The sequence below is a fragment of the Monodelphis domestica genome, chromosome 2 (genome assembly GCF_027887165.1).
Source record: "Monodelphis domestica isolate mMonDom1 chromosome 2, mMonDom1.pri, whole genome shotgun sequence".
Lineage (NCBI taxonomy): Eukaryota > Metazoa > Chordata > Mammalia > Didelphimorphia > Didelphidae > Monodelphis > Monodelphis domestica.
This window is the reverse complement of record NC_077228.1, coordinates 404,764,900-404,791,882: the sequence shown is the minus strand read 5'-3', so window position 1 is coordinate 404,791,882 and position 26,983 is coordinate 404,764,900. Positions and strand designations below refer to the sequence as shown.

The 26,983-nt window shown below is 37.4% G+C and overlaps 1 protein-coding gene across 1 annotated transcript in view; it reads right to left on the bottom strand.

The window, feature by feature from the left end:
- Positions 1-24,160: 24,160 nt before the first annotated feature.
- The window catches only part of AKAP7 (A-kinase anchoring protein 7), a 218,735-nt gene continuing 215,912 nt past the window's right edge, over positions 24,161-26,983 (bottom strand). Inside the window, exon 8 of the mRNA XM_056818788.1 lies at positions 24,161-24,350. Coding sequence (XP_056674766.1) covers positions 24,277-24,350 — 74 coding nt within the window. The 3' untranslated portion in view covers positions 24,161-24,276. The remainder of the gene's footprint in view (positions 24,351-26,983) is intronic.

Sequence of the window (26,983 nt, the reverse complement as noted above, 5' to 3'; positions counted from 1 at the left end):
CTAAAAGGCATGCTCTGGTATAATAACAACTAATGAGTCTGGGAATAATGATAGCCTCATTTTTTTCTAAATCCTTAACATCCATCTTAGAATTAATATTGATTCTAAGACAAAAGAACAGTAAATAAGGGTTAGGCAAAGGGAGTTAAGTGACTTGCCCAGGGTCACACAGCTAGAAAGTGTCTGAGGCCAGATGTGAACTTGGGACCTCCTGTCTCTAGGTCTAGCTCTCTACCCATTGAGTCTCCTAGCTGCCCCTCAGCCTCACGTTCAAGATCTGATGGAGAACTGAATATCTGGTGCTAGGATCAGTTTCAGCTATTATTAGCCTTGCTGTTGCTCTCACAAGACACTCTCCATTTACCTACTCTTTGCATCTTCACTGGCTGTCCCCCATACCTGGAATTTTCTATCTTTCTCATCCCTGGCTTCCTTCAAAACTCAGCTAAAATTCTACCTTCTGCAAAAAGCCTTTCGCTCTTAATTCTAGGGACCTTCGACTTTCCACTGGGGTTATCTCTGATTTATACTGTTTATATTTAGCTTGTCCATAGGTATTTGCATATTCTCTCCCTCATTCAATTATGAGCTCCTCAAAAAATAAATAGGGCAGGGCCCATTTCTGTCTTTCTTTTATTTCTAGAGCTTAGTACAGAACCTGGCATATAGTAGGTGACATGGGCACCGTACCCCCAGAAACTCAGGCAAACTATTACCAGGGAAACTCCCTTGCATCCTCGTGACTCTGAGCCTAAAAACACCCAATGACCCCTCTAGGGTCCTCATATGACTATCTTCCTTTAATCGTCCTCTAGATTTAAGATGGACAGAGAGAAGCACCCCCAGGCCACACCTCGATCCTATCAGACATCTGTTTGTTCCCTAAAACTAAGGAATCTTTATGTCCCCAGGCAGATGATCACCCCACCTCACCAAATGCCTGGGTGACTAACACTCTGTTGTAAAAAGTATAAGATCCCCAGAACTGATGTTGTCTGGTGGACAGCCTTTCCATTCATGCTGTCCTCCCAAGGAATTGCTCCCCATCTTGCTGTTCCACCTTACTATCCTCCTGGCCATTCTCAACATTACCTCCTAAATTAATAAATTTCTCTTTTTGATTTTAAGCTGTTTTGGAGTCATTGCATGCTTGCAAAAGGTATCCTTCCCGAACCCCAGGGGTACACATCTGCACCCCATAACAGTAGGTGCTTAATGAATGCTTGTTAACCTGACTTACCTAAAATCAGTGCCCCTCAGGGTCCTTTAGCAGATGTACAATCACTCTTCTCTCCCAACCACACAATCTTTAGTCTCCATGTGGATTTTTCCTTCTTTGTTCATTTTCACTATCTGGTCTAGAGAATAATTAATATTCTCTTTCCCTCCTTCCCTGTTTCTGTCTGTCTCTGTCTCTCTCCCTATCAATAGGGAAATCAAGGGCCCTTTCCCACTGCTCAGTCAGCTCTCACTGATAAGGAATACTGTTCTGTTTCTTTAAAAGCATCTTCAAAAAAAAAAGAAGAAGAAAGGAAAAAAAAAGCATCTTCTTCCCAAATGTTCCACATCAGTAAAGAGACTCTGTCTCCGTCTCTCTCTGTCTCTCTCTGTCTCTGTCTCTGTCTCTGTCTCTCTCTCTCCCCCCACCTCATCCCCCAGCTTCCTCCTCAGAAGCAACAGAAATTGGGAAATGAGTTGAATGATCAAGCAGTTAAGAGAAAACTGTTTTCCTGTCTAGTACAGAGTAGCATAAAAGAAAAGTGCAAAGGATTCTGTTTAAAAAAAGGGGACGGAGGGGGAGACAACATCCCTTTTCACACTTGATCACTTCATGGGCTCAGCTTGCAGTTCCATATCCTTAATCATTCTCAACAGCAGCCTACTATGCATCTCAAGGAAAAGGGGCCACAAGGAAAGTATGGAGCACTGATCTATCACCCATGACTGTAGCCTTCCACCTCACTTGGATAGTTAGATTGGGACTCACCTATGAGATGAAGGACCACCAAGCCTTAACATCAGTTCTATAATTGTCTCCTGATGTCCTCTAGGTAAGGTCTTTGTCACTTATACTGCTTCTGTGCTCCAAAGACCCCTGGCATTATCACTATTTATTTAAACTAAGAACTTGGGGGCAGCTGGGTGGCTCAGTGGATTGAGATCCAGGCCTAGAGACGGAAGGTCCTAGGTTCAAATCTGACCTCAGATACTTCCCAGCTGTGTGACCCTGGGCAAGCCACTTAACCCCCATTGCCTAGCCCTTACCACTCTTCTGTGGAACAATACTATGTATTGGTTCCAAGATAGAAGGTAAGGGTTTAAAAAAACTAAGAACTCCTGGGCATTTCCATTTGTACTGCAAATGAATATATTTTTTAGGTTTCCTCCCACAGTATGAGATTCTTAAGAATAGGGATTCTCTTGCTCTTTATATTTGCATCCCCAGGGCTGTTTGTAGTAAATACTTAATAAAGTTTTTATTCATTCATTCATTCATTCACAGACTTCTCCTATATGCCAAGGTCAAAATGTCACTCTGTTCCTCTGGGTACTTTGGAATTTTGCTCTATTTAAATCACTACAGAAATGATAAAGGGGATGACCTTCAGCTCCTCTGTGAGCACTCAGGTTAACAATCCACATAAATTATGGTGTGCCCTTATTTCACCTGCAGAGAAAATGTAAATCATATAAAAGTCAATAAATAATCAAGATCCTGCTCCTTCTCTCTCAGATGAGTCCTACCTTCCACTATGGATCTGCACAAACTTTTATCTATTCCATGGTTGAGGATTCCCCAAAAGAGGAAAAAATTAAAGGGCAAGAGAGAGTTGAGTCCTTATTCCCTGCTTCATTGGCATTTAGTGTCTACAAAGTCCTCCAGACTTACAATGACAGCCTGTCGATTCTCAAAAAAGGAATCCAGTTAGACTTGTTACAACCCCCTTTCTGGAGATCTGCTAAGTCTCCATGGCTCACAGAAGTAGTGGACTCTCACTGACTCACTGCATGTGATGCACTGTTCTAAAAACTGGTGATATAACAGAAAGCAAAAGTAGTACCTGCCCTCAGGAAGCTTACAAACTAGAAAAAGAAAACTGAAAAAGAATATAGCCATAAAAGGCTTATTATGGTGATAGAGACACTCAAACACAAACTCAGAAGAAAAGAATGGTTCCAAAATGTCTACAAGCAAAGCCTCAAAGGGGATGAAAAAGGGGGAAGATGTCAAAGGATAGAGATATGAAGAGAGTAGAAGAGGGAGCTCATAACAGATGGCCTCTCTTTTCTCAGGCCAGGTCTTCAATTTTGAGGGTAAAAGAAGTGGGTGGCACAAGAAGTTTAAGGAGAAAAGTAAAATGTTTCAAGTAGCCAGTGTGGTGAGTGGGATAAAGAATAAGGAAAATTATTTCCTTGATGTAATAAGGTCCCCTTGAGGACAAACAACAAGTAGTGGATCCAATGAATACAATTGCTTGACTTAATCTAGCTCCATTAAGAAGCATTTATATAGAAGTAGACAATAGAGGGAATAATCCAAAAAAGGTTGGAATTAGTAAAGTGTGAGGCGATAGGGCAAGAGAGCAAAAGATTCAAGAGTAAAAAGGCAGTACAGAATAGAAGTGGTTAACTAAACCAGTCAAAATGAGAAGAGTTGGAAGTCAAGCCAAAGTGAGGGTGATGGCCTGGGATAATATTGAGAGATAGAGGAACTGGAGTTTACAGTGGAAATGAAGAGTAGTTTTAGGATTCAGCCAAAGGACTAGATGAAATAATAGGAAATTAGGATCAAATGAAGAAATGTTAGAGTTCTTGGTCATGGAAGGGGAGAATTTCTAGGTAATGATGAGACCAAGAGGGTGACTATCTTTGGACATAATTGAAGTGAAGAAGATGGAGTTAGGAGTGAAGTAGATTGAGGACCCTGGTGGTTAGGGTGTTTGAGGGAACATTAAAACATATATTGCAGTCCCTTAGTATAAGATAAGTAGTTGCTATAGTGAGGAAAACAGTGGGTCAAATATTGAACTACTTAAAGAGAAAATGACTAGTCTAGAATTGGAATAGTTAGTGAATCCAAATGGGTATTATATCTGAAATATGATGAGGTGTGAATTCTGTACTCTCTTTTATTGTTGGAGATTTCTAGTCCTTAGTAGGAATTATTAGAGCAACCCCTTTCATCATATCTGAAAGTAATTTCTTCAGAGACATTGGCAATAATTTTTGGACTTTGGTATAAGATATTTTAAAAATGATGAAAGAGATAAGATGAAAAAATTATACCCTGAGTTTGGAACAGTTGTTTTTGTTCATTTTTATTATTTAAAATATGTTTACTTACATGGGAAATCATATTAAAATAATAAAACTAGCTGGAAAAAATAAGTGAAGAATTTGCTTCAAGAATGAATATCAAGGGTGAATGATTGGTTTTAGCATTATGGGTGTGAGAAAAATAACTGGGAAATATGTTAAGTATTATGCAGTTATGGGTTATTTGTATTTGTTTGTTCAGTTGAGGGTGAAATCTGAAATCAGATACATACAAAGAAAAACATGTGGAGAAATCAAATTAAGTCAAGTTAAAAGTTCTAATGAGGTTTTATCGGACATTCGGAAAGTCATTGTTACCTCTTATCTAGATCTGCCAAAAATGTGAAGTTCTGAAATTTAAATCAAGTGGAAACTATTCTATCCTGTAATACCCCAAACATTCCCACAGTTTCCGTATTTTCACTTCACCTATCCACACTGGTAGAAACAATAGCTTATCTCTTTTTTCAGAAAGCAGATAATCAAAGCCAATATGAAAAAAAGTGTGGGGAAAGAGTCCAAGAAGTGAATAATATGTCACCTGTTCATACATGCATAAGTTAGAGAGCATGCTGGTGAAACAACTAACTAAACTTTCTCTGGCTATTAAGGAACTGGCTACTCTCTTCTCTTTGATTCTCCCCTTATCAAAGGACATTGCTTTTCTCTCCTTGGTGTTCAAGGTGTTTTTATGGGTCATCCAATCAGATCCTGACTCCAGCCTCATCCTACTGTCAATGTAATTCATTAATGAGGTAATACAGGGTATTCAGGGAGGACTAGCACATTTGGTGTGAGAGTTTGCTGAACCTTTATCAGGTCTGCTTTCCTCTTCTGGTGTCTACTTGCCAACCAACTCTTACCTGCTGCTCAAAAATACTCTAGCATGTGCAGCAGTCATAACATTCTCTTAGCAGGTGGGCTGCCAGGTAACCAACACACCTTAAACCTGTCAATGAGTTAAGGGATGTGTCTACTCCAGGCGTGTGAAGACTTCCCCTGACAGAAGGGGCAGATGAGAACAATTTGTCTCCATGGCCCTAAAAGCCACTGAAGCAGGGACTTCAGTGAAGAAGAACTTAGAGCTTGGTTAGACATGAAGATCATCCACTGCATAGTGGACCATCACTAGTCATTTTGACTTTTGTCTTCATGCTGGACTTTTATGACTCTAGAAAAGAAAATGAGGCCAACAACTTTGTGCAACTCTGCCTCACTTAAATTCAGTTTATGAACGAATCAAAAGACATCCCCATAATGGTTTTTTGTACTTCCTGAGCACAGAGAAAAACAATCAACCAACCATTTCATTGATTGACTTACAAAACATTGTCTGCAACAGCAATCAGACTTATATGAATAAAAATGAATTAAAAAATTATCAATGCATCCAGCACAAGTAGGTGTTTCTTACTTTATAAAATCCTCTTCAAACCATGCTATAACTCTTCCCTTAGAATAGGTAGGCAAAAATAAAAATAAAAATAATCCTTCAGTTCTCCTAAGCATTTCCAGAGCAAGCTGATGAGGCAATCACTCATGGGACATTTTTTTACTCTGGAAGAAAACCTCTTGGTAGATCAAGGTCTTATTCTTTGATGTAAAAACAGAAACTCAGAGCTTTAGGTTGGAACCTCTTGAGTCTTGGGTGGCCCACAATGAGTTATACTTTCACTTTTGAATCTCTAAGACTCCTTCCCAATTGGCATCACTTCTGAGCTATAGTTTCTCTTTGTCTCCCATGCAAGTGTGTGCCCTTTAATTATATCTATAGCTGTCTCTTTCATACTGGACAATTCTAATGGGAATTTCATCACAGGATACAAAGCATCTATGTTCCTACCAATACAGTTGGAGAAAGAAAAGTCTCAACTCTTTTATGTAGGTCAATATATGTATTTCTTTTTTTCTGTTCACATTCATAGATCTCTCTTCTCTGTTCAGACGGTTCACTTTGTTCCCTCATCCTGTGGTACATACTTCCTAGGGTTGTAGTGAGGATAAAAAGAGAGAATATTTGTAAGACACTTAGCCCAGGACTTGGAATTTAGTGAGTACTATATTAAACACTTATTCTCAGGGGCAGCTAAGTGGCTCAGAGGATTGAGAGCCAGGACTAGAAACAGGAGGTCCTGGGTTCAAATATGGCCTCAGATATTTCCCAACTGTGTGACCCTGGCCAAGACACATAACCCCCATTGCCTAACCCTTACTGCTCTTCTACTTTTGGAAACGATACACAGCATTGATTCCAAAACAGAATGTAAGGGTTTAAAAATAAACACCTATTCTCTTTCCTTCTCAGGCATATACCTGTGAAATTCATGTCAGCAAGTCAGAAATGCTCCTAGAGGTACTCCTAAGTAATCCATTATGCATTGCTGCCATCATTTAGGCAAGTGCACTCTCCTTTTCTTGAGAAATCCCTTTTGAATTCCCATCAGCCCTCTTGGGAATTCTAACATTCTAATTGCCCTCATTAAGACTCCCACCTGCTTTCCCCACTCTGGCAGGTACTGATTGGAATCTATTTTATATATTTTAGTTGAATTTTATTATGTGGTGATAAGAAAAGTTCACACACAGTGTGACACACCAGGAAAATAAGTCTTGACCCATATAGTCAGCACTCACATATAATTTTCAGTTTGACATGTAAATAGAATACAATCCAATGTATGTCCTGGTAAATTACTTGTTTTTCTTTTTTCACTACTGTCTACCACAGGCTTATGCTGAAGAATATGGTTATATACCATGTAGCCTAAGAGGAGATCTAGAGACTTGTCCTGTTCAAATGACACTTTCAGGATGCCAGCTGTGTTGGATCAGGTTCATTTCCAAAATCACTAGAAAATTAAAATACTTTATTGTATTCTTTCCAGCAATCAAAATAGAAATCAATAAAAATTCAGAGAGGTAGATGAGAAAGTGTGACACAAGTTGAAATCTGGATGATTAAACTTGGCACACTGTTATATAGATTAAACTTTTGTGTAAGTTTCAGAATTCTCTCTCTTTAGGATAGTGACAATTCATATCACAAATCAAATCGTATCACAGATCCACATATGAAGACTACATTTGGACGTCCTTTCCTACCCTTGACTAGGTCTCTTTAAGTCATCCCTAAGACTGAACCCTAAAACCACATGTAGAACTTCATTGAGAATAATGATCGATTAAATCATATTTATCCAAACAGCCCCTGCCCAACCTGAAACTGGATTAGCCTCTTGACCCTATAAGTAGGGCCTTTGGGATAAGGGAGGGGCGGAGAGTTGGCTAGTATTAAATAAAAACTAGCCCACTGAATTCTTCTTAACATTGGATTTCTAAAACAATGAAAACAGGTCCAAAAGAAATCAGATAACAAAACCCTGAGAAATATATTATATTCTATCTATTCCATTAGTTTGCTTTCTCATGGGAGTTTGAATACATAAAAGATCTCAGAAAGGTTTTGCTGCAAAGAAGTCAAATTTCCTCTGGCCAAATCAATACTATGGCCTGTCTGAGAAGAAAATATAGTTGGCAAAGAAGAGAAAGTAATGTCTTTTCTAAATATGATAGAAACATTATTCAAATTGGCTGATCTACGTGTTTTTCTGTAAACTCTCTGCAAGGATACATTAATTAATTAAGCTAGGATGTATTTATAGTCACTGGGATTTCAATTTTACTACCTTTCTTGTGAGGACAGAGAGATGAGCCTGGCAAATGTCACCATCTCTTTATGAGTACATAGAGGTCCTTTTTTTTTCATGTGAAGCCATGAACTGGAACCTATTTTAATCCCTGGCTAGACTTGCCTTCGTCAATTTTTTTACTGTGTCATTTAACAGAATCTTTGATTTCCAAGCATCTCTTTCCTTTTAGTTCCCACTAGGGAACTGATGTCTGGTACTTTGGGCCAAGAAGCTTTTTCCAACAAATGGGCAGCACAAAAACACTTTCCAAGATAGCTCTGTTTAATGATGTCTCTGTCCCAAGCCTAAGAGGTCTCATTAGTTAAGATAAGTTTCTGGTAAACTTGAAGAGGTCTGAGAATTCAGATTTACCTTTTCTACATAGATGCATACAAAATCAGATAACAAATATAAGGAGCCAACAGAATCACTGAGGATTCAAATTGGGGGAAAACCTAGGATTATAGAAAGAATTTTTAGAGTGGAAAAGAACAATAGAAATCCTCTCCTCATTTTATAGTTAAATAAATAATCCTCCTCATTTTATAGTTGAGGAAATTGGGAGCCAGAAAGGAACTAGAAAAAGTAACCTACTAAAGATCATGTCTTGGGACCATTATGAAATTAGGATTGAAATCAGTATGTCTTGGCTCCCAGTTCAATGTTTTTAGCATTATACTATAGAGTATAAACTCCTTTAGGAAAGTGATGGCTTGGTTTTTGTCTTTGTATTCCAAGTTCCAGCACAGAATTGGGCAGGTTGTAAATATTTGCAAAAGATTAATTGAATTATATGACCCTGTCTGATCCTGCTTTTCCACTGGAAAGAGTTGAATGATATATTTTGGGACTTGGTTTATTTTGGTTTGTTTTGGTTTTAAGTCAAAACCACAAGTAACTGAGGAAACATAGGCAAAATAATTAAAACAAAATTCCTGGATAGAGCGTTCTTCAGAAGTAGGCTTGACAACAAATTAGGAAACATGGTCTTGGTGAGGTATGTAGACCCCTTTCAACATTTTTCTTCTCTTGTTTTCTTCTCATTCTTTTTCCTTCCATGTCCTGCTGACTTCTTTCACCTTCCATGGCAAAACAGAGATTTTTATAAATAAAGAATACACAATTAGATCCACTTTTCCATTTCCCTTGATGAACTGAGTTTGTAGGTATTCCCATTTATAAGTAAGCTTATACCAACTAATAATATTTTCCTCTTTAACTTCATTTACCTTTGTGACTAAATATAAAACTGTGAGTAATCCAAGATGGGTTGTCAATGCACTTAAGAAAACCATTAGGAACAAGGAGAAAATACATTTTAATATTTTCTGGATGCAACCTATCTACCCATTTTTATGAGCTCTGAATAAATTGCCAGAAATTCAGTCTTTGTCTGGAGTTAATGGCCTACACGGTCTTGTTATGGCATCTCTCATTAAATATTAAACTGAATATTTATAAAGTCCTCAAAGTTTACGGCAAATTAGTCTTAGTAACAGGAATATTATGGTTTTCGAGTCACTATAAATTTAAGAGATCACAAGCCTAAAGAATGAATGTTATATATAACTAGGAAAAGTAAATGGATTCTAGGCTGATGACACAATGTAAAACTTTAAGAGTTTATACTGGAAAAACTTGGGAAAATATATGTGTACTATAACTATTTATATGTAAGTCCTGTATTTGTGTGTGTGTGCACCTGCATATGTACCCATATTCATCTATACTTTCCCAATAGACAAATGGCAAAGAGGACTGCCAACTGGGCAAGACTTCTTGGCATAAACATGCACCAGATTGATGGTGCATGCAGCCCTTCCTCAACCCCATACAAGTTCCACCAATACAGTGTAAGTTTACTAGGAAGAGGTTTATTTAACCAGTTGCTTTGACCTTCTGCTTCTTTCTTTAGCTGGGAATGACAACAAATCCATACACATCCTTAACAGGTTTTCTATTAGCTTTTTTAGAGCACCTTAAGAGGATTTCTTTTTGCTTTGGGACATATATTTTTAAATACATACTAAAATAAAATAATCATATTATCTAAGATTTGTTTCATGGTATTTGAGAAAGATTCATTTGCTTCTGGGGGAAAAACTGGCAAGTTCTCTAATTGTCACATCCCAAAACCAACTTTGGAACTTCATTTGGAGGTGCTTGGTCTCTCTTCATGTGGATATTTTGCAGGAAAAGCTATAGTAAATGATTCAAAATTAAGGAAGAAAAGAAGTAAATATTTATTAAATACTTACTATGTAGAAGGCACTTTTCTAAGCCTTTATAAATATTATCTTAACTAATCTTCCCAAGATCCATAAGAGGTTAAGTGTGGCTATTGCACCTATTTTACAAATGAGGAAACTGAGAAAGAACAATTAAGTGACTTGCCTACAGTCACACAGCTAGTACATATCTGAAACTATATTTTAACTCAGTTCTTCTTGATTTCAGGCCCACTACTCTATTCATGATGCAACTTGTTGAATGAATATAAATTGTAAGGAGTCAACAACCTAGGAACTTCCTTCTGGGACCAACTTGGAAAGGAGAAAAATATTACCTACTTTTGTCTACTACTAAGGTCAAAATATTTTTAAAAAAATAGAGCTGGTAATCAAAATCAACTGAAAACAAAGTGAAGCATTAATACCTTATAAGGTACCTGGTTTCCCCTAGCTTCTGGTGGCCTCCATCCCCAAATTACCTTGTTTTTATTTTGTACCTTTTCCATAAATACTTATTTTTATATTTCCCCAGTATAAAGTAAGCTCCTTGAAGGCAGAAATTATTTCACTTTTTTAGGCCCTTAACTTAAAACACATTCCAAGTATTACCATAACATAATGCTTAGAACATGGTAACTTGATAATAAATGCTTATTGTTTGATTGAATGATGTTGGGTAAGGGGTGAAAAAATATCATAACCTTTCACACTTGGTCCTTTTCCAGTCTTTGATAGCAGGACTTCAGAATATGATTTCCTGCAGACTAAATGGGAGTAGTCATTGGAGATGATGTTTAGTGATGCTGGCATTGAAAGACTTTTCATCTGATTGGCTTCTCAGGATTCCATGATGGCCAAAATCTTCCAAGGGATAGTCATTAATAATTATCAGTCTCCCTTAGACATTCCCCCAGAACCTCCCTCTGCCAATTTGGTTACCATGACTAAATTTTTATGGACATCATCAATTACATTTGAGACTGAGGTTTCAAAAATTCTATGATAGAGGCTCAGAGGTTTTCCTTTTGGAAAAGAAAAATCATAGTTGGCCAATTTTTAGTGATTAATGATAATAGCAAATAGGAATTTTTAGATCCGTGGAAGATTCATTTACTTACCACTTAGCAGAGACTGGAAAGAATTAGCATCAGGAACTGCCACAAAATTAGAGATTCTTTCCAAGCTAAATTAATGAGTTAGATGATTGCAGGAGTTGAGCCACCTGCACTAAGACATAGAATATTCTTTATGGAGATTTTTTAAAGTTAATTAATTTTGCCATAACAAAATAGGTAAAGCAAACACACAGACACACATGAGACAGAGAGAGAGAGAGAGAGAGAGAGAGAGAGAGAGAGAGAGAGAGAGAGAGAGAGAGAGAGAGAGAGAGAGGCAATAGATTAAAAAGACAGATGAGGTAGATAATAGAAATATAAATAAATGTTAGTAACTGGTAGATGATAGATGATAGATGAGATAGATAAATAGGTAAATAAGCAAATAGAAAGACAGATAAAACAGATAGAGAGAAAGAAAAGAGAGAGATAATTTGATGTTAGAAAGAGAGAATATTAGCAACTGTGGGAGGAGAGGCTTAGTATCAGGTTAGGACACATGAATGAGTGGGCACCTGAGTCTTAAGGAATATAAATATTCTAAAAGAAATTGAAGGGAGTGAATTCGAGGCAAGGCAGATGGCATGGTACCCAGAGGTGGGAGATAGAATACTAAATTTGGAGAGAAGTCAATAATCCCATGTGGCTGGACCACATAGTGTGTGAAGTGGAGTGGTATGAAATAAGTTTGGAAAGATTGGTTTGAGACATATCATGAATTGCTTTAAATGTCAAGCTAAAGCATTTGCATTTTATCCTAGATGTGATGGGGAATAATTGAAAGTTTTTGAATAGGGAAAAGTCATAGTTCTACTTTTGCTTTATTTAATTTATATATTTTATTATTTTATTTATATAAATAATTTTTTTGGAGAAGCGAAAGGCTAATTAATCACAAATATTTAAAAAGTCCAGAATTGGGTTGAAGAAGGCCTGTACTATGATGATGATTTAGTAAATGGAAAAATGGGAATGGATACATGAGATGTTATGAAAGTAGAATTGGCAAAACTTGGCAATGGGTTAAATGGGGGGAGTGAAAAATAAGGAAGAGCCAAGACTTGGAGGTTATTACTGCATAGACAATAGTGACCTTTACAGAAATTGGGAAATTTAGAAGCAGAAAAGAATTGTGAATGTACTGGTAACTGTTTGCTTTTACAATTTACCATTTGTTTAAAACAAAATGAAAGATTTTAATTTATCCAGTTGAAGTCAGTGTAGAAATTGTTATTTTGCCTCTACCTTCTTTGCTCTGTATCATTTCCTACAGGTCTTCAATTAAATAAACATTTATTAAGCACTTACTCTATGGAAGGCACTGTGCTAATCTCTGGGGATACAAAGGCAAAAATCTGAACCCAGGAATGGACTTTGTTCCCCTATAGTCGCAAGTGTTAGTGCTCCTCTTGGACCCATAATTATGACCAGGTGCCCTACTCTCCTGCATTTACAAGTACTTATACTCCTTTCTGTCTTGGAGCTAAGACCAGGTTCCCCATTTCCTTGTGAGTGACCACAATTACTCTTCTCTATGCTGGAACTGTAATCAGGACCCTGTTACCCTGCAGTCACAAGTGATAGTGAACTGCATGAGCAACACAACATGATCCTGAACTCAACACCAACACCCGGCAATCTCTTTCTGATCATTTATTTGTCTGAGCCCCTTACCCTTTCAAAATGTAGTTTCAGAGTTCCTAAAGCTCTTATTGCCACTAAAACCTGCTTAGTGTTACTGGGTACAGTCTGTGCTTTATTCCTTGCCACCCCTTTGTGACAGACCTTTCCTGCCAACTTCTTAAGTTGTCTTGAATGGAAAATTGTTTCACTCTAACCTTTTATTGGTTCTACAGCTCCAGAATTTTATTTGAGGTGTTATTTTAAAGTTGTTTGGAAAGGAATTTGGGAGAGTTCAGGTGAGTTCCTTTTCCTATTTTGGCTCCCAGGAATTTATATTCTAATGGGAAAGGGATAATATTAAAAGGATCCAAAAAGCACAGTGAAGGAAAGAGAAGAAGGAACCAGGAGGGCATGGTGGAACAAGCCCAAGAGAAACAAGAATGCACACTGGGAAGAAATGAAGACATGGTTAGCATAGGCTTCCTCCTAAAAATGGAGTTTCTAGAAAGAACCAGACAGAATGAAAAACTGCAGAGATGGAGTATACTTCCAACACATAAAGTCCAGGGATTGAATACAGTGGTAGAATGAGTTTTTAAGGTGAAGAGATTTTGGGGACCTTGTAGAGAAATTCCTGGAGGGACTTATAGGGCAATTTACAGAAGAATAAGGATATAGTTGCCTCCTCCTTAAAACTGTGGTTCTAGGAGGGATCAGTCAATCAAAGGGAGAAAACACAGGGGTTGTAGAAAGAGCTAGTAAGTATCAAAGGCAGAATTTGGATTTGGGGTTTCCTGGCCCAGTGCTCTATTCACTATACTATGTATCACTGAAGCATTTCCAGTGGGTGCATAATTGGTATTTCTAACTTGTTCCAATAGTACTAATATGCTCTCCAGGTACCCAAACAGAGAAAAGTACCACTCATTTTGTGGATGTATGCCAAGGTCACACTAGTTGTAAATAATAATAGCCAGTATTTACATAGCACATGTATGGTTTTCAAAACATAAGAATCGTCTCAAAAAAAAAAAAACAACCCCTCAACTGCCCCTATTTATTTTATTGATTTTGAGAAGCAATCATGGCACACTGACCAAGATGCTATCACAGCTAAGTGTATTCCAAGAACCCAAGTCACCAGAATTTCAGGTATCCAATCAGGCCTTCAAAGCTACCATACATCTCAGAACACACACACACACACAAAAACATTAACCGCCACCCCTGCTGGCATTCTGTCACTTTGCCATTGCTCACAGTCCCATCTATAATGGTGGTTCTATTCCATTACAATTTATTCATTGAATACTCCAGTGGGCTCCATTGAGATCTGAGCTAATCTTGAAGGAATACAGAGAGACTAAAAGATGTAGGTAAGGGAGTAGAGCATTCTAGCCTAGAGAAATAGCACAATGGTACAGAGATGGAGGAGGGAGCATCATGTTTAAACATCTAGAAGTAAGCGAATTTATCTGGATCCTAGAGCATGTGAAGGAGACTGCAAAAATAGTCTGAAAGGTAGAAAGGGGCTAGCTTATGAAAATGCCAAACAGAAGACTTTATATTTTGTCCTGCAGTTAATAGGGAGCCACTAGAGTTCACTGAGCAGGGAGAATAGGGGGAAGGTGATATGATTAGATTTATGCTTTAGAAAAATCATCTTAGCAGTCTTAATAGTAAAATTTTGGGTTGAGACTGAATATGTTATTTAGTGGTCACCAGGGATTTAAATTCTAAATTCCAATGAAATAATCAACTCAGAATGGGATTTTATGGTGGTTTGTTTACAATAGAAGGAAGAAATTAAGAAGAAGGAGAAAGAGGGAAATGGGGGTAAAGATCTATTCTGGCCTGGTCTGAGCCAGGGGGACGTTAGAGGCCTCTCAGCAAAGGGGCCTTCCCAGAAGATTAAATCTAGCTCGGCTTCCAGCTAGGAGACCTCCAAGATGAGGGGCCTCCTAGGAGGTTGGAACCTTTAGAGGGATCAAGGGAAAGGGAAATCAACCTAACACTTACCATAAGGTCACCTAAGGGAAGCAGTCTCAGGACCCATGCTTCAGAGCTCCTCCAAGTCAAGTTTTACCACCCAAGCCCACAAAAACTGCAAACAACCCCCTCGCAGAGAGTGATGCAAAATATAAAGGTAGTTCTTTACATCACTTCCTGTGTCTCACATGTACCAATGGTGGCTTAAGCTTGGCTTAGGACAGCCCAGGGACTCAGGCAGTTGTTTCTGATTTGTCACTTGCTAGCATATGTCTGTCATAGGCCTCCCTCCCCCATATCCAAACCTTAAGTGGGGGTATATGCATTCCTGGTTGCTAGAATTCTAAAGACTAAACAGGGTGGAGTAAATCTAAAATTCACAGCAGCTAAGTAGAGGAAGGAATGGAATGGAATTGGAAAAGACTTGAGGTGGAGAAACCAGGTAGAAGGCTATTCACAAACATGTGATTTTGTGAGACACATTTTGAAGGTAAAAATGACAAGATTTGTCCATGGACTGGATGTTTGGGTTGAGTGAGAGTTGGGAGTTGAGGATGATGGGAGGGTTTCAAGCCTGGGTGACTGGGAAGATGAGTGGCACCTTGGACAGTACTAAGGAAGTTTGAAGAAGGAAAGGGTTGTGGGGAAAGATGCATTCTATTTTTGTACATATTGAGTTTGAGATGCCTACAGAACATCCAGTTCAAGATATCCAAGTGGCAAGATACTTTCCTCTTGAAATAACAATTTGTGCCTCTTGAGGTAAGGATCTAGGGTCACAAATATAGCAAAAAATAAACCAAAGAATCTGTCTTATTCCCTTTTTATTATTCAAGAACTTAAGAGATTGTCATGTGGAGGAAGGATTAGATTTGTTCTGCTTGGCCTTAAAAGACACAAAGTAGAAGCAGTGGGCAGAAGCTGCGAAGAGGCCAATTGGTTTTAATGTGAGGAAAATCTTAAAAATGAGAGCCAGCTCAAAGTGGTAAGGACTGCCTCAGAGGTAATTCTTGGACTAAATGGCTTCTGAAGTTCTTTCCAAATATCAGTATCTGTGATGCTGTGATGCTGATCTATTCACCAAGGAGGGCATATTTACTGAGCGCCAAAGATATCAGAGCTTCTTCCACCCACATCCTCTATTTTCTCTTTTGGAGTTCAACATATGCTCAGCCTCAAGATTACTTGGCTGCAGACTCCAACAATATCCTAGAGAACACCAGACTGTCCAGGGCAGCAGTGACTATTTGAGAAATGTGCATAGCTCATCTTTGGGTTTGAATCTGCATTGGAGGCACCTCTTCTCCCACACAGGCAATGCTAGTTTTCTGTATTTGACCCCACTCAGATTAACTACCATGGAAACTTGCACCAGTCTTGTCTTTTTCAGAGATGTGCTCATTTAGAGAACTGGGCAGTCTTAACAAGGATGCATAGATTTCATTTCTTTGTTGTTGTTGTTTTTGTTACATTTTAAATTTCAAGCTGTCTCCTTCCATCTGTCATCTTTCCCCCTCCCTACCCTGCACTAGAGAAGGAACCATTTGACATATATGTATATCTGTGTATATGTGTGTGTATGTGTGTGTGTGTGTATAAAACCATATCATGCATTCTTCTGTTCTTTCTCTGGAAGTGGACATTCACAATTATTCTTCAAACAATATTGCTGTAGCTGAATACATTCTCTAGGTTCTGTTCATCTCATTCTCTATTATTTCATGCAAATCTTTCCTAAAATCTAACATGCTTGGTGTTTCTTACAGCCCAGTAATATTCCATCACAATCATATGTCATAACTTTAGTCATTCTTCAATTAATAGTATCCCTTCAATATCCAGTTCTTTGTCACTACAAAGAAAGCTACTCTAAATATTTTAGAACATATGGGTCCTTCTCCATTTCTCCTGATCACTTTGGGAAACAGACCATGTAGTGGCATAGTGGTCAAAGGAGATACCTAGTTTTCAAACTCTTTGGGTATAATTCCAGATTGTTCTTCAAAATGGTTGGATCAGTTCCCAGTTTCACCAACAGTGTATTAAGGCCCCCATTTTTCCATATCTCCTCCAACACTTGTCATTTTGCCATTCTATAGATTTCATTTCTAGAAACATGTTGTGCTAGAGAATTCAGGTAATTAGGGAGGAGGGAAAGGAAGAATGTCACCTAGAAGGTTACACAGGAAGGATAGAAAGATAGTATGTAAAGACTACTAGAATTTAACAATGAAAGTAGAGCGAGAAATAAGACGATACTCTGAGGAAATAGCAGAACCAAGGGAATTCTCATTTTTCAGAGCAGATGTGCATTCTCTTTCTTCAAGAATAATGAATATAAAGGAGTGATATAAACAATGGTAACAATGTGGCATAAGCAGCATTTTACATCATTTTGGAAGGAACCTATATGGGTTTATAAGTACTTGGGCACTGGTTTTACTTCAGTTACTAAATGGTTAGGTGATTTTGGGTAAATCACAACTTCTCGGACTAAAACAAATATAACATTTTCCTTACAACCTCATTTCTCAGAGGACTAAATGAAATAATAGAGAAGTAACTCTGAAAAGTCTCTACAGATTCCAGGTACTAATTTCGATGATATTCAAGAAAAAGAGAATGTTTATCTGCCTTTTTAAAATTCATTTTTCAGAGCAGATGTGCATTCTATTACTTTCTCTCTTAGTAACAGTTCTAAGATGGAGGAGCAAGGGCTAGGCAAATGGATCCCATAGCTGGGAAGTGTCTGAGGCCAGATTTTAATCCAGGTCCTCCTGACTCCAAGCTTAGCACTCTATCCTCTGGGTAATTAATGACTACCTAGTTGCTGAACACAACTTCCATCTTCAGGTTCCTTGAGAGACAATTCATAGGATGCTGGTCCCATAATTGGGAGGTCTAGGTTAGCTGGAAACTTCTTGGTTAGAAACTAATTAGAACTATTTAGAAACTTATTAGCTGTACAACTATGGAAAGGTTGCTTCACTTTATAAAGCCTCAGTTTTTTCATCCATAAAATGGAAATAATACTACTTATGGTACCTTGCCAATCTTATATGGTTATTGTGAAGAGTGATTTATCTTAAAATGCTATGTAAACATGAGTTGTTATTGTTTGCCTTGATATAACATTTGACACTGATGGCAATCTTTCTTACTTTAGCAGATGTGGAATGGCTTCCTTCTGCTTCTCTGTCTACTTCTCTGGTGGAGGCATCTTGGTCTTCTTTCCTGGTTCTTTGCCCTCCCTTCAGCCCTAAGAATGAATATTTCACCAATTCTCTGCCCTCAGTCCTCTTCTCTTTTCTCTACATATATATATATATATATATATATATTTTTTTTTTACCTTGGAATTCTTATCCTCTTCTATGTTGTTCTGTTGTTTTTCAGTCATTTCCTACTCTTTGCGACTCCATTTGGGGTTTTCTTGGCAAAGATAATGTAATCACTTACTGTTCCCTTATCCACCTCAGTTTACAGATGAAGGACTGAGGCAAACAGGGTTAAGTGACTTAGTCAGGGTCACACAGCTAGTATCTGAGGCTAGATTTGAACCCAAGGAGATGAGTCTTCTTGATTCCTAGCCCAGCACTCTCTATCCACTGTACCACCTAGGTTTCCCTGGCATAAAGTAGGTGCTTACTAAATAATTTTTATTCATTTATTCCCGACTTCAAGGATAACCCTCCTTTTAGTTCATATTTCAAAACCAGTCCTTTACCACAATGAAAAATATAGCTTGCATTTAGGATAATGACTAACACATGGAAATGGTTTAATAAAAACTTATTGAATTGAAGAGAGAAAAAACATTGCTATCTCTGGGAATCATAATCATCACTGCAGATAGAATTTGAAAATAATATATTTTCTGATGGGACTGCTTACAATTTTTCAGATAAAATCCTAAAGATGGCCAGTTTCTGTCCCAGTTGAACATGCAATTCCCATTGAAGTCATTGACAATTTTAAATCACAGCCACATCCAAACTCTAAATACACAAGTCTTAAAAGAAATCAATAAACTGTGTCATAAAAATGCATTTGTATGGATCTTCACCCTCTCTGGGGAAAATATTGAATTAAAGTTGAGAGCAATTTCATGTGTGTTCTTTGTGAGCAAAATTTGACCCCATAAGATTATAGTACTTGTCTACAATATCCCAGCCATTTTAGCACTCCCTGCTTCAGAATGAAACCTGTCAGACCCCATTCAAAGAAGCCTTCATAATAGGGGCAAATGTCCATTAGGGACTGAGATAAGCTAATTACTGTCAAGATTACTTCCAACAACAATACCCTAAGTTATAAAAGACAGGTAAAACAATCCTTGCAAATAAAAATAGACCTGGGCTCTCAGCTCATTTCATGATAAGGAAATCTACAGATCTGGTTAGGTTATTAGATTAACAAAACCCCTAACTAAATTTGAAATTAGATCCTAAGTAGGTTTGGCTATTTAACTCACCTTTTAAGAGCTGGGGCAGGGCCCCCTGTTCAGTCTGAAGAACTAAAGGAGGAGTGTCGGGCTCCATGTACCCAGAATTCACAAAATACATCATATTCTGTTGCTCTTTATTTAAAGAAGTGTGATGTCCTAGAACCCTTAAAGGGTCAGTGAGAAGACTACTGACAGTGAGCATGACTGCAGTGAGAATAAATAAACTCATCTTTAAATGATTTAGGGTACTCTCTATTATGTGGGTGTAAGAATCAGGATCATTACTGATAATGATTAATTTAGTTAATTTAGCATATTTATTTAATCTGTTTAACAAGCATTTTCCAAGTTCTATACAAAAGGCTCTGGAATTACAAAATTTAAAAAATTCTTTTTAAGTCCTTATCCTTAAAGAACTTAAGGAGATACAATAGTTGAATAGACAAATACAACATAATTAGAAGGGGGGAAAGACACTAACTGCCAAGGGGATCAGGAAAAGCTACCACTAGGCCAGCAGTTTTCAAATTCTTTTGGTTCCAAAAACCCTTTATTTTCTTTAAAATTATTTAGCATCCAAAAGAATTTTTATATGAGTTATATCTATTGACATTTACCATATTAAAAACTAAAACAGATCATTTAAAATATTTATTAATCATTTAAAATAACAAACCCATTATATAACATGTTTTAATGAAAAATAACTTTTTTAAATATATTTGTTAATAAGAGTGTCATTGTTTTACATATTTTTGTGAATCTCTTTAAGGTCTAGCTTTTTATTATAGAAGACAGTTGAATTCTCACATCTTATATTTATATTATATCCTTATCTTAATTATATATTGTGTCCTTATCTTTATATAATAGAAGACAGTTGTATTATATCTCCTTTATCTGAAGTAAATTCAATCTGTTGTGATATGTTGTATGAGTTAAAGTGGATGAAGAACATTTGGTCTCACACAGTTATATAGATAGAACAGGGAGTGTTTTAAATTGCAAATAATGCCACTGTATTATTATGAAATGGCACAGTGGAGACAGTGAAAGCTGGGCATAGAACCAGGGAGACTCAACTTTCTGTGTTCAAATCTGGCCTCAGATACTTACTAGCAGTATGACCCTGGGCAAGTCATTTAATGCTGTTTGCCTCCGTTTCTTATCTATAAAATAAGCTAGAGAAGGAAATGGCAAACCGCTCCGGTATCTCTACCAAGAAAATCCCAAATGGGATCACAAAGAGTTGGATATGCCTGAAACCACTGAACAACAACAAAATTATGATGAAAATAATTTTGACCTCACCAATCCCTTAAGAGGGGCTCAGGGACCCCCAGGGATCATCTGCCCACACTTGGAGAATTGAGTTGGGGGCACATTATTCTTGAAAGAACCTCAGGGTTCCAAAAGGTATACATGCAGAAGGACTGCCTTCAAGATGTACAGGACAGTCTCTGAAGAGATAGGGGTGGAAAGCAGACTGCCACATTGCTATAAGAGCAACAAAGACATTCTGATTAGAGCATGAAGGGAAATAATATGAAATAAGACTGCAAATCGAGTCTGAAGCCAGATAGTGACAGAGAACTTTAAATGCCTGGATGAATCACTGGTTTTTTTCCTAAAGCAAATTAGAAACCAATGAAGATTGGAGAAGAAAGTATCTGGTCAGTTTTGTGATTTAGGAAGATCGTTTTAGCAGCTATGTAGAGCACGGATTGGAGAGAAAAGAATGAAATCAGGTGGAAAAGTTGGGAACTCTGAGAATACTGCTTGGATCTGGGAGCATAAGTCTGAAGCACAGAGCCAGTCATTTGAATTAGCATTCATAGGGTGAAGGAGAGTGATGTGATAAAAGAAATGGGCTCTGCTCTTGAGTCAGGCACTTCGGGACCTTGGGCATGTCACTTCATTTCCAAACATACTGCTTTCTTCTCTCTGAAAGTGGCACAGCCTATAAGACCTCCACGATTCCTTCCAGCTCTAGCATTTTACATTTTATACTCCCGCTTTCCCTTATTTACATAGTAGAGAGCTGAGCATAGACAAAAAACAAACCTTCAGAATTCTTTCAAATAACCACATGTTTAGTGTGGAAAGTCTGAAAACTCTCTGAATAAATCAAATTTACCTTATATAGATAAAATCTTGCCATGTGATTACTTCAAAAGATAGTACATAACAAATACAGATGATAAAGGGTACCCCCCCCACCTACCCCTGCCGTCTTCCAACCTGCATCCCTCCACTGCATGTCTGGACATCACGTGAATGCACAGATGAAGCAATAGGGCCAAAAGAAGGGATAAAAGAGGGGGTGTGAGGGGGTTCGCTATCTCTCTTTCTAGCTGAGAGATAGCCATGTGGAGAGAAACGTGGTTAAAATTAGATTAGAAAGAGGCTTTAATCTCTACCTATCTGCTTTATCTATTTCAAGTAAAAATTAATAAACTCTATGGAAACTAAGAATCAGGAGTTTTTAATTTAACATTAACAAATGCTTTATAATAGATAGCACACACTCACTGAGAGCAGCCATTCAAAAGTCAAAGCTATTCTGTCCTTTTACTTAGAAATGGTTTCCTCGCTCAGTCACACCATCTGGTAAATTATAGGAACTAAATGTAAAGAACAAGCAAATCTGTGTGCTGTAAGACATTGCCACAGACACATTTGGCAGAAATCTATAGGATTTATAACTCAACAAGTACTTATTAAGTGGCATTGTGCTAGGTCCTTGGAATATAAAGACTAAAAAGATAATAATTCAACCTCTGATGGAGGAGGGATGCAGTGCACATACAACATGTGTTGAGTTAGTACATTTTTAAAAATGCAAATTTAAGTACAAATGGGACCTGTGTGACCCTGAGCAAGTCACTTAACCCTGATTACCTAACCCTTGCCACTCTTCTATCTTAGAATTGATAAGGTAAGGATTTTAAAAACATATAAATGGGAGATTACTAACCAGCTCAATTAGGGGAAAAAATCTTGCATGGGAGGGAGGTAGCACCTGGATTGAACTTTAAATAACTCAGGAATTTAAGTATGCTAACATGAGCTACACAAAGAAACATCTCGAATCTCATTTAATTTCTGAGTTGATTTTTTTGCTATAAAAATGAATTCAAGATTAAAAAAAAATAATACTTAGTACCAAAGTGAGAAAACACCCTAAACAAGCCAGTATTGTTTTTATTCTGTTGTTCGGTCATTCAGTTGTGTCCAATTCTTTGTGCCCCTGTGGACCAAAGCACACCAGGAATATGTTATCTACCAAAAAGGAAAAAAAAATCCCTATATAATCACTAACAAAGATGGGATGCAATTATAATAGATGCCCAAAAAATAGTATATAGTTCACAACACAGTTTAATATATGTTATATCCTTTAATATTCACAGCCAACAACGGAAGTAGGTATGGCAGATATTAGGACCCTCATTTATAATTGAGAAAAGTAAGATATGGTGGGGAAAGTTTAATGGCTTGCCACCCATAGAGCACTGGGCTTGTAGTCAGGAAGACCTGAATGTGAATCATGTTTCAGACACTTAGTTGTGTGACCCTGGCAAAATCACTCCTCTGTGCTTTGAGTTCTTTATCTGTGAAATGGGAATAGTAATAACACCTACTTCACAGAGTTGTGAGGATCAAATGAACTGAAACATATAAAGTGCTTTTCAATCTTAAAGTGATATGTAAATATTAGTTACTACAAACAACTACAGTAGTAGAACTTGAAGAAATCTGAAAGTACAATTCTTGTATTTTATATATGAGGAAAATTAGATCTAGAAAGATTAAATAAGTTGCCGTATTTGTAGAGGGTATATGTATATATATATAATATGTTTCAATATAAATACTTCTATAACCTATTTACAAATAAACATAAAATATAAATGTCTCATATTTACATATCTACATCTACATCCACATCTATCTATCTATATGTCTATCTCTCTTAAAAACTAGTGCTAAAAGGAAAAATCAGATCTCCTGACTCAATATCCAGCTTTCTTCCCATTGTACCTCAGTGAGTTTTGGTTTGTTTAGTCCAGACCTGTGCTTTTATTAGTGGAGGTAATTCCCCATAAGCAAACTTCTTCTGCCAATAAAGATCACCAACTGCTCAGTAATTTATAATCATAGAGATTCTCCCAGGACATTTAGAGGAAGAATAACTTCACTGAGTTCATACAGCTAAGAGACTGATCAGCAACAGAACTTGAATCTAAATCTTCTTGACACTGAGGCCAACTTTCTATCCATTACACCAAGCTGCCTCTCATTGTAAGTTCCTAGAAGGGATATTAAAGAACACATAACATTGTCTTAATTTCAAAGTTAAAATATCTAATGACAAAATAAAGAATGTTGCCTGCCTCAGAGGAAATGATATCCCAATTAAAATATTAGAATATTCTATTAACAACCTCAACACTTTGCAGGAAAAAAAAAAGAATATGGGAAGTTGAAATTTACTGACAAGTTAGAATGATGCCCAAAGCCTGTAAGATCTTGTATGATTCCACATCTTGACTTGTAAGTGATCCTTTTGTCTTCAAAGACTATGATAGTGCTCCACAAGCTTGAGCAGGTCCTCCTAAGCTAGAAAGACTTCAGTTGTACCTTAGATGATGGACTGTGTTTATCATCCAAAGACCAGCCCAGTTAAACCCATGGATTCCCAGTAGGGTTCTAAAGTCCTTCAAACTCAAGAATACTCACTGGTTTGGATTTCCTTTTTGAAGGGAATTGATGTTGAGTTGTTAATGTGACACAACCTTGACCTTCATCATCAGAGGCTCATGATTCTTATTGGCCATAGCAAACACATGAAGGACTCTTTACTAAGTGGAAGGGTTGAGATCTGGGTCTGTAGAGAGGGTCCTCACACAGGAGAAGTCACAGCTCTTTGGAAGTACTGAGAAGTAGAAAGGCAGAACATTAGCTGAAATAATTCAGATAAGTTTAATAAACAGCAGGTGTTTATATTCTCTAGCTCTTCAACTGTACAGATGATTTTAAATAGATTCCAGGTCTTTAAGGAAACGTTAACTTCTCAAAGTCAGCAAACTGCAAAAAACAACCAACCACCAACAAAACAAAACAAAACCTAAAAGCATAACATTATGGCACACCACTTATTTTCTATATTACTCTTCTGGTATATAATTGCCTGAATACCTGCCCAAATCACTATTAGAATAAATGACCTTGTGTTTTTCTCTGAACTCTATCTGATTTTCCTATTTCTTTATTAAGCTATGCAGCCAAAAACTCTAAGTGGTCCTCCAGACAAAATATGACTGAGTAACCTGGCAAAACTGGCTGAAGAAATATAAGCTCTATTATGCCCTGAATTCAACTTTAAAAAATATTTGCTCTACATAGCTGACTAGAGCTCAGTTTATGGCCCACTGACTTCAGGTCTAAATTATTATTTTATTTGGCTATATGCATTTAGGGTTCAGTGTTTGAGAAATAAAAGCCATTGGAAAGTATTCAATAAGAATAAAAACATCAACTGTGTATTTTTATACACATGCAGTTATGTGTGTATATGTATATAGAGAAACGATTTCTCCATAAATGCATACATAAGACCACTGCAATTTATTGAGTAAGAGAAGTGACACTTTCACCTTAGAAGATAACTTTTGCTTATTCTTTATTGAATTCAAGGGAGAGGGGCAAAGCATTCAACTCAAGAACAAAATACTACCCAAAAGGCTGTCTTTCAACATGTTTTTTCCCACCCATAAGTTTTTGGTTTAAGTGATGAGGAAAAGTTTCTTGGAAGATGTTACAATAGAAATAATCTTGTTCATTGAAGCATTGATAACAAATATAGATAAGGCATAAAACAAGGAGATGGATGCTTGCCAAAAATATTTGCCACAATGATGTCAGTTAATAAACATTTATTATGTGCTAGAATATGCCAGCCCTGTGCTAAGTGATAGGAATACAAAGAAAGACAAAAGATAATCCCTGCTCTAAAGAACCACATTCAAACAAGACATACTGTACATAATCAACAGAGGGAAGGCACTAGAAATAAAAGAGGGTTGAGAAAGACTTCTCGTAAAAGGTAGAATTTTTGCTGGGATTTGAAGGAAGTCAAGGAAGCCAGATGGTAGAAATGAAGCAGAGAGCACTTCAGGAAAGAGGGACAGCATGATTCCAATTTGATTAGAGACTTCATTGGATGATGAGGTTCTCCAGATGTTCTTATTTTCAGATGACATTGTGTTGATTGCATCTAGACTCAAGACTTTATAGAGCCTTCCAGAAAAGATCTGCAATCACCAAAAGGAGTTTAACTTGTCCTTCTACATAGGAAAGACCAAAAAAACTGTGAAACACTTTTATTGACCCAAAGCTTCCTATAACAGCAGAGGCCCATCTTCCCCCCCCCCCACTAAAAACCCATTTTTTTACAAATATTTTTCCAGTATCACTGAATGACAATAATGCCTAGTATATGAACCATTGCCTTTGAAGAACAATAAGCATCATAGAGAGGGCAATGGAAAGTCTCATGGTGGTTTTCAACAAGCTTCAGTTTTATAACATGACTCCAGGCCCAGTGTTCTGTCCACTGTGCCATATAGATCTAATTATTGTGGGATGCAACATGGAGGACGATTCAGCAAAGGACACTGGGTAATGCAAATCACCACCCATCCATGTCGATATCATGTGACTCATACATACCCTGCCAGAAGTTTTTCACAAGGGGATCACCCAGGGTGCTATCATCTTTCAATTCCTTCCTACATCATGAGGGTGTGAGTAGAACACTCTGGTGTGCCACCTGTCAGGTTGTCTTTTCTTTCTGTCATAGAATTCCTTGAGGACATCCTCTAACTCTTCTTCATAGTTCCTTCTTAAAATCAATACTTAGTATTAGTTTCAAGGCAGAAGGTTAAGTGACTTGCCCAGAGTCACAGAGCTAGGAAGTATCAAGTCAGATTTGAACCCCGGAGCTCCCCCATCTCTAGGGCTGGCTCTCAATCCATTAAGCCATTTAGCTGCCCTACCTCCAACACTTGTTCTTCTCACACAGCACTCCATCTTCCAACACCATGCCAATGTACTATCTGTCCTCCATGCCTGGGATGCTCTCCCTCTCCTCCAACTCTTAGATTTCATAGGTTCCCCCAATTCTCAGTTCAAATCTCACTTTCTACAAGTGACCTTTTCTAGTATGCCTTTCCATCTATCCAGTGTCTTCTTTTTAAGATTACCTTCCATCTATTCTATTACATGCTATCTCCCTTCACTAGACTGTGAGCTCTTTGAAGGCAGGGGCAGTGTTTTTTGCATTTATTTGTATATCTAGCTCTTAACATGGTGCCTGGGACATAATTAGGACTAAATAATTAATACTTGTTGATTGATTGACATCACAGATCCATTATAGTAAAAAACAAGAGCGCGCACATATACTTAGTATGACAGGTGGAATCTGTAACAACTGAGGAAATAAAGGTTCAAAGTTCCAAGTATATCAGTTTATTAATCCATTTACATAATGAATTGGGACCAGAC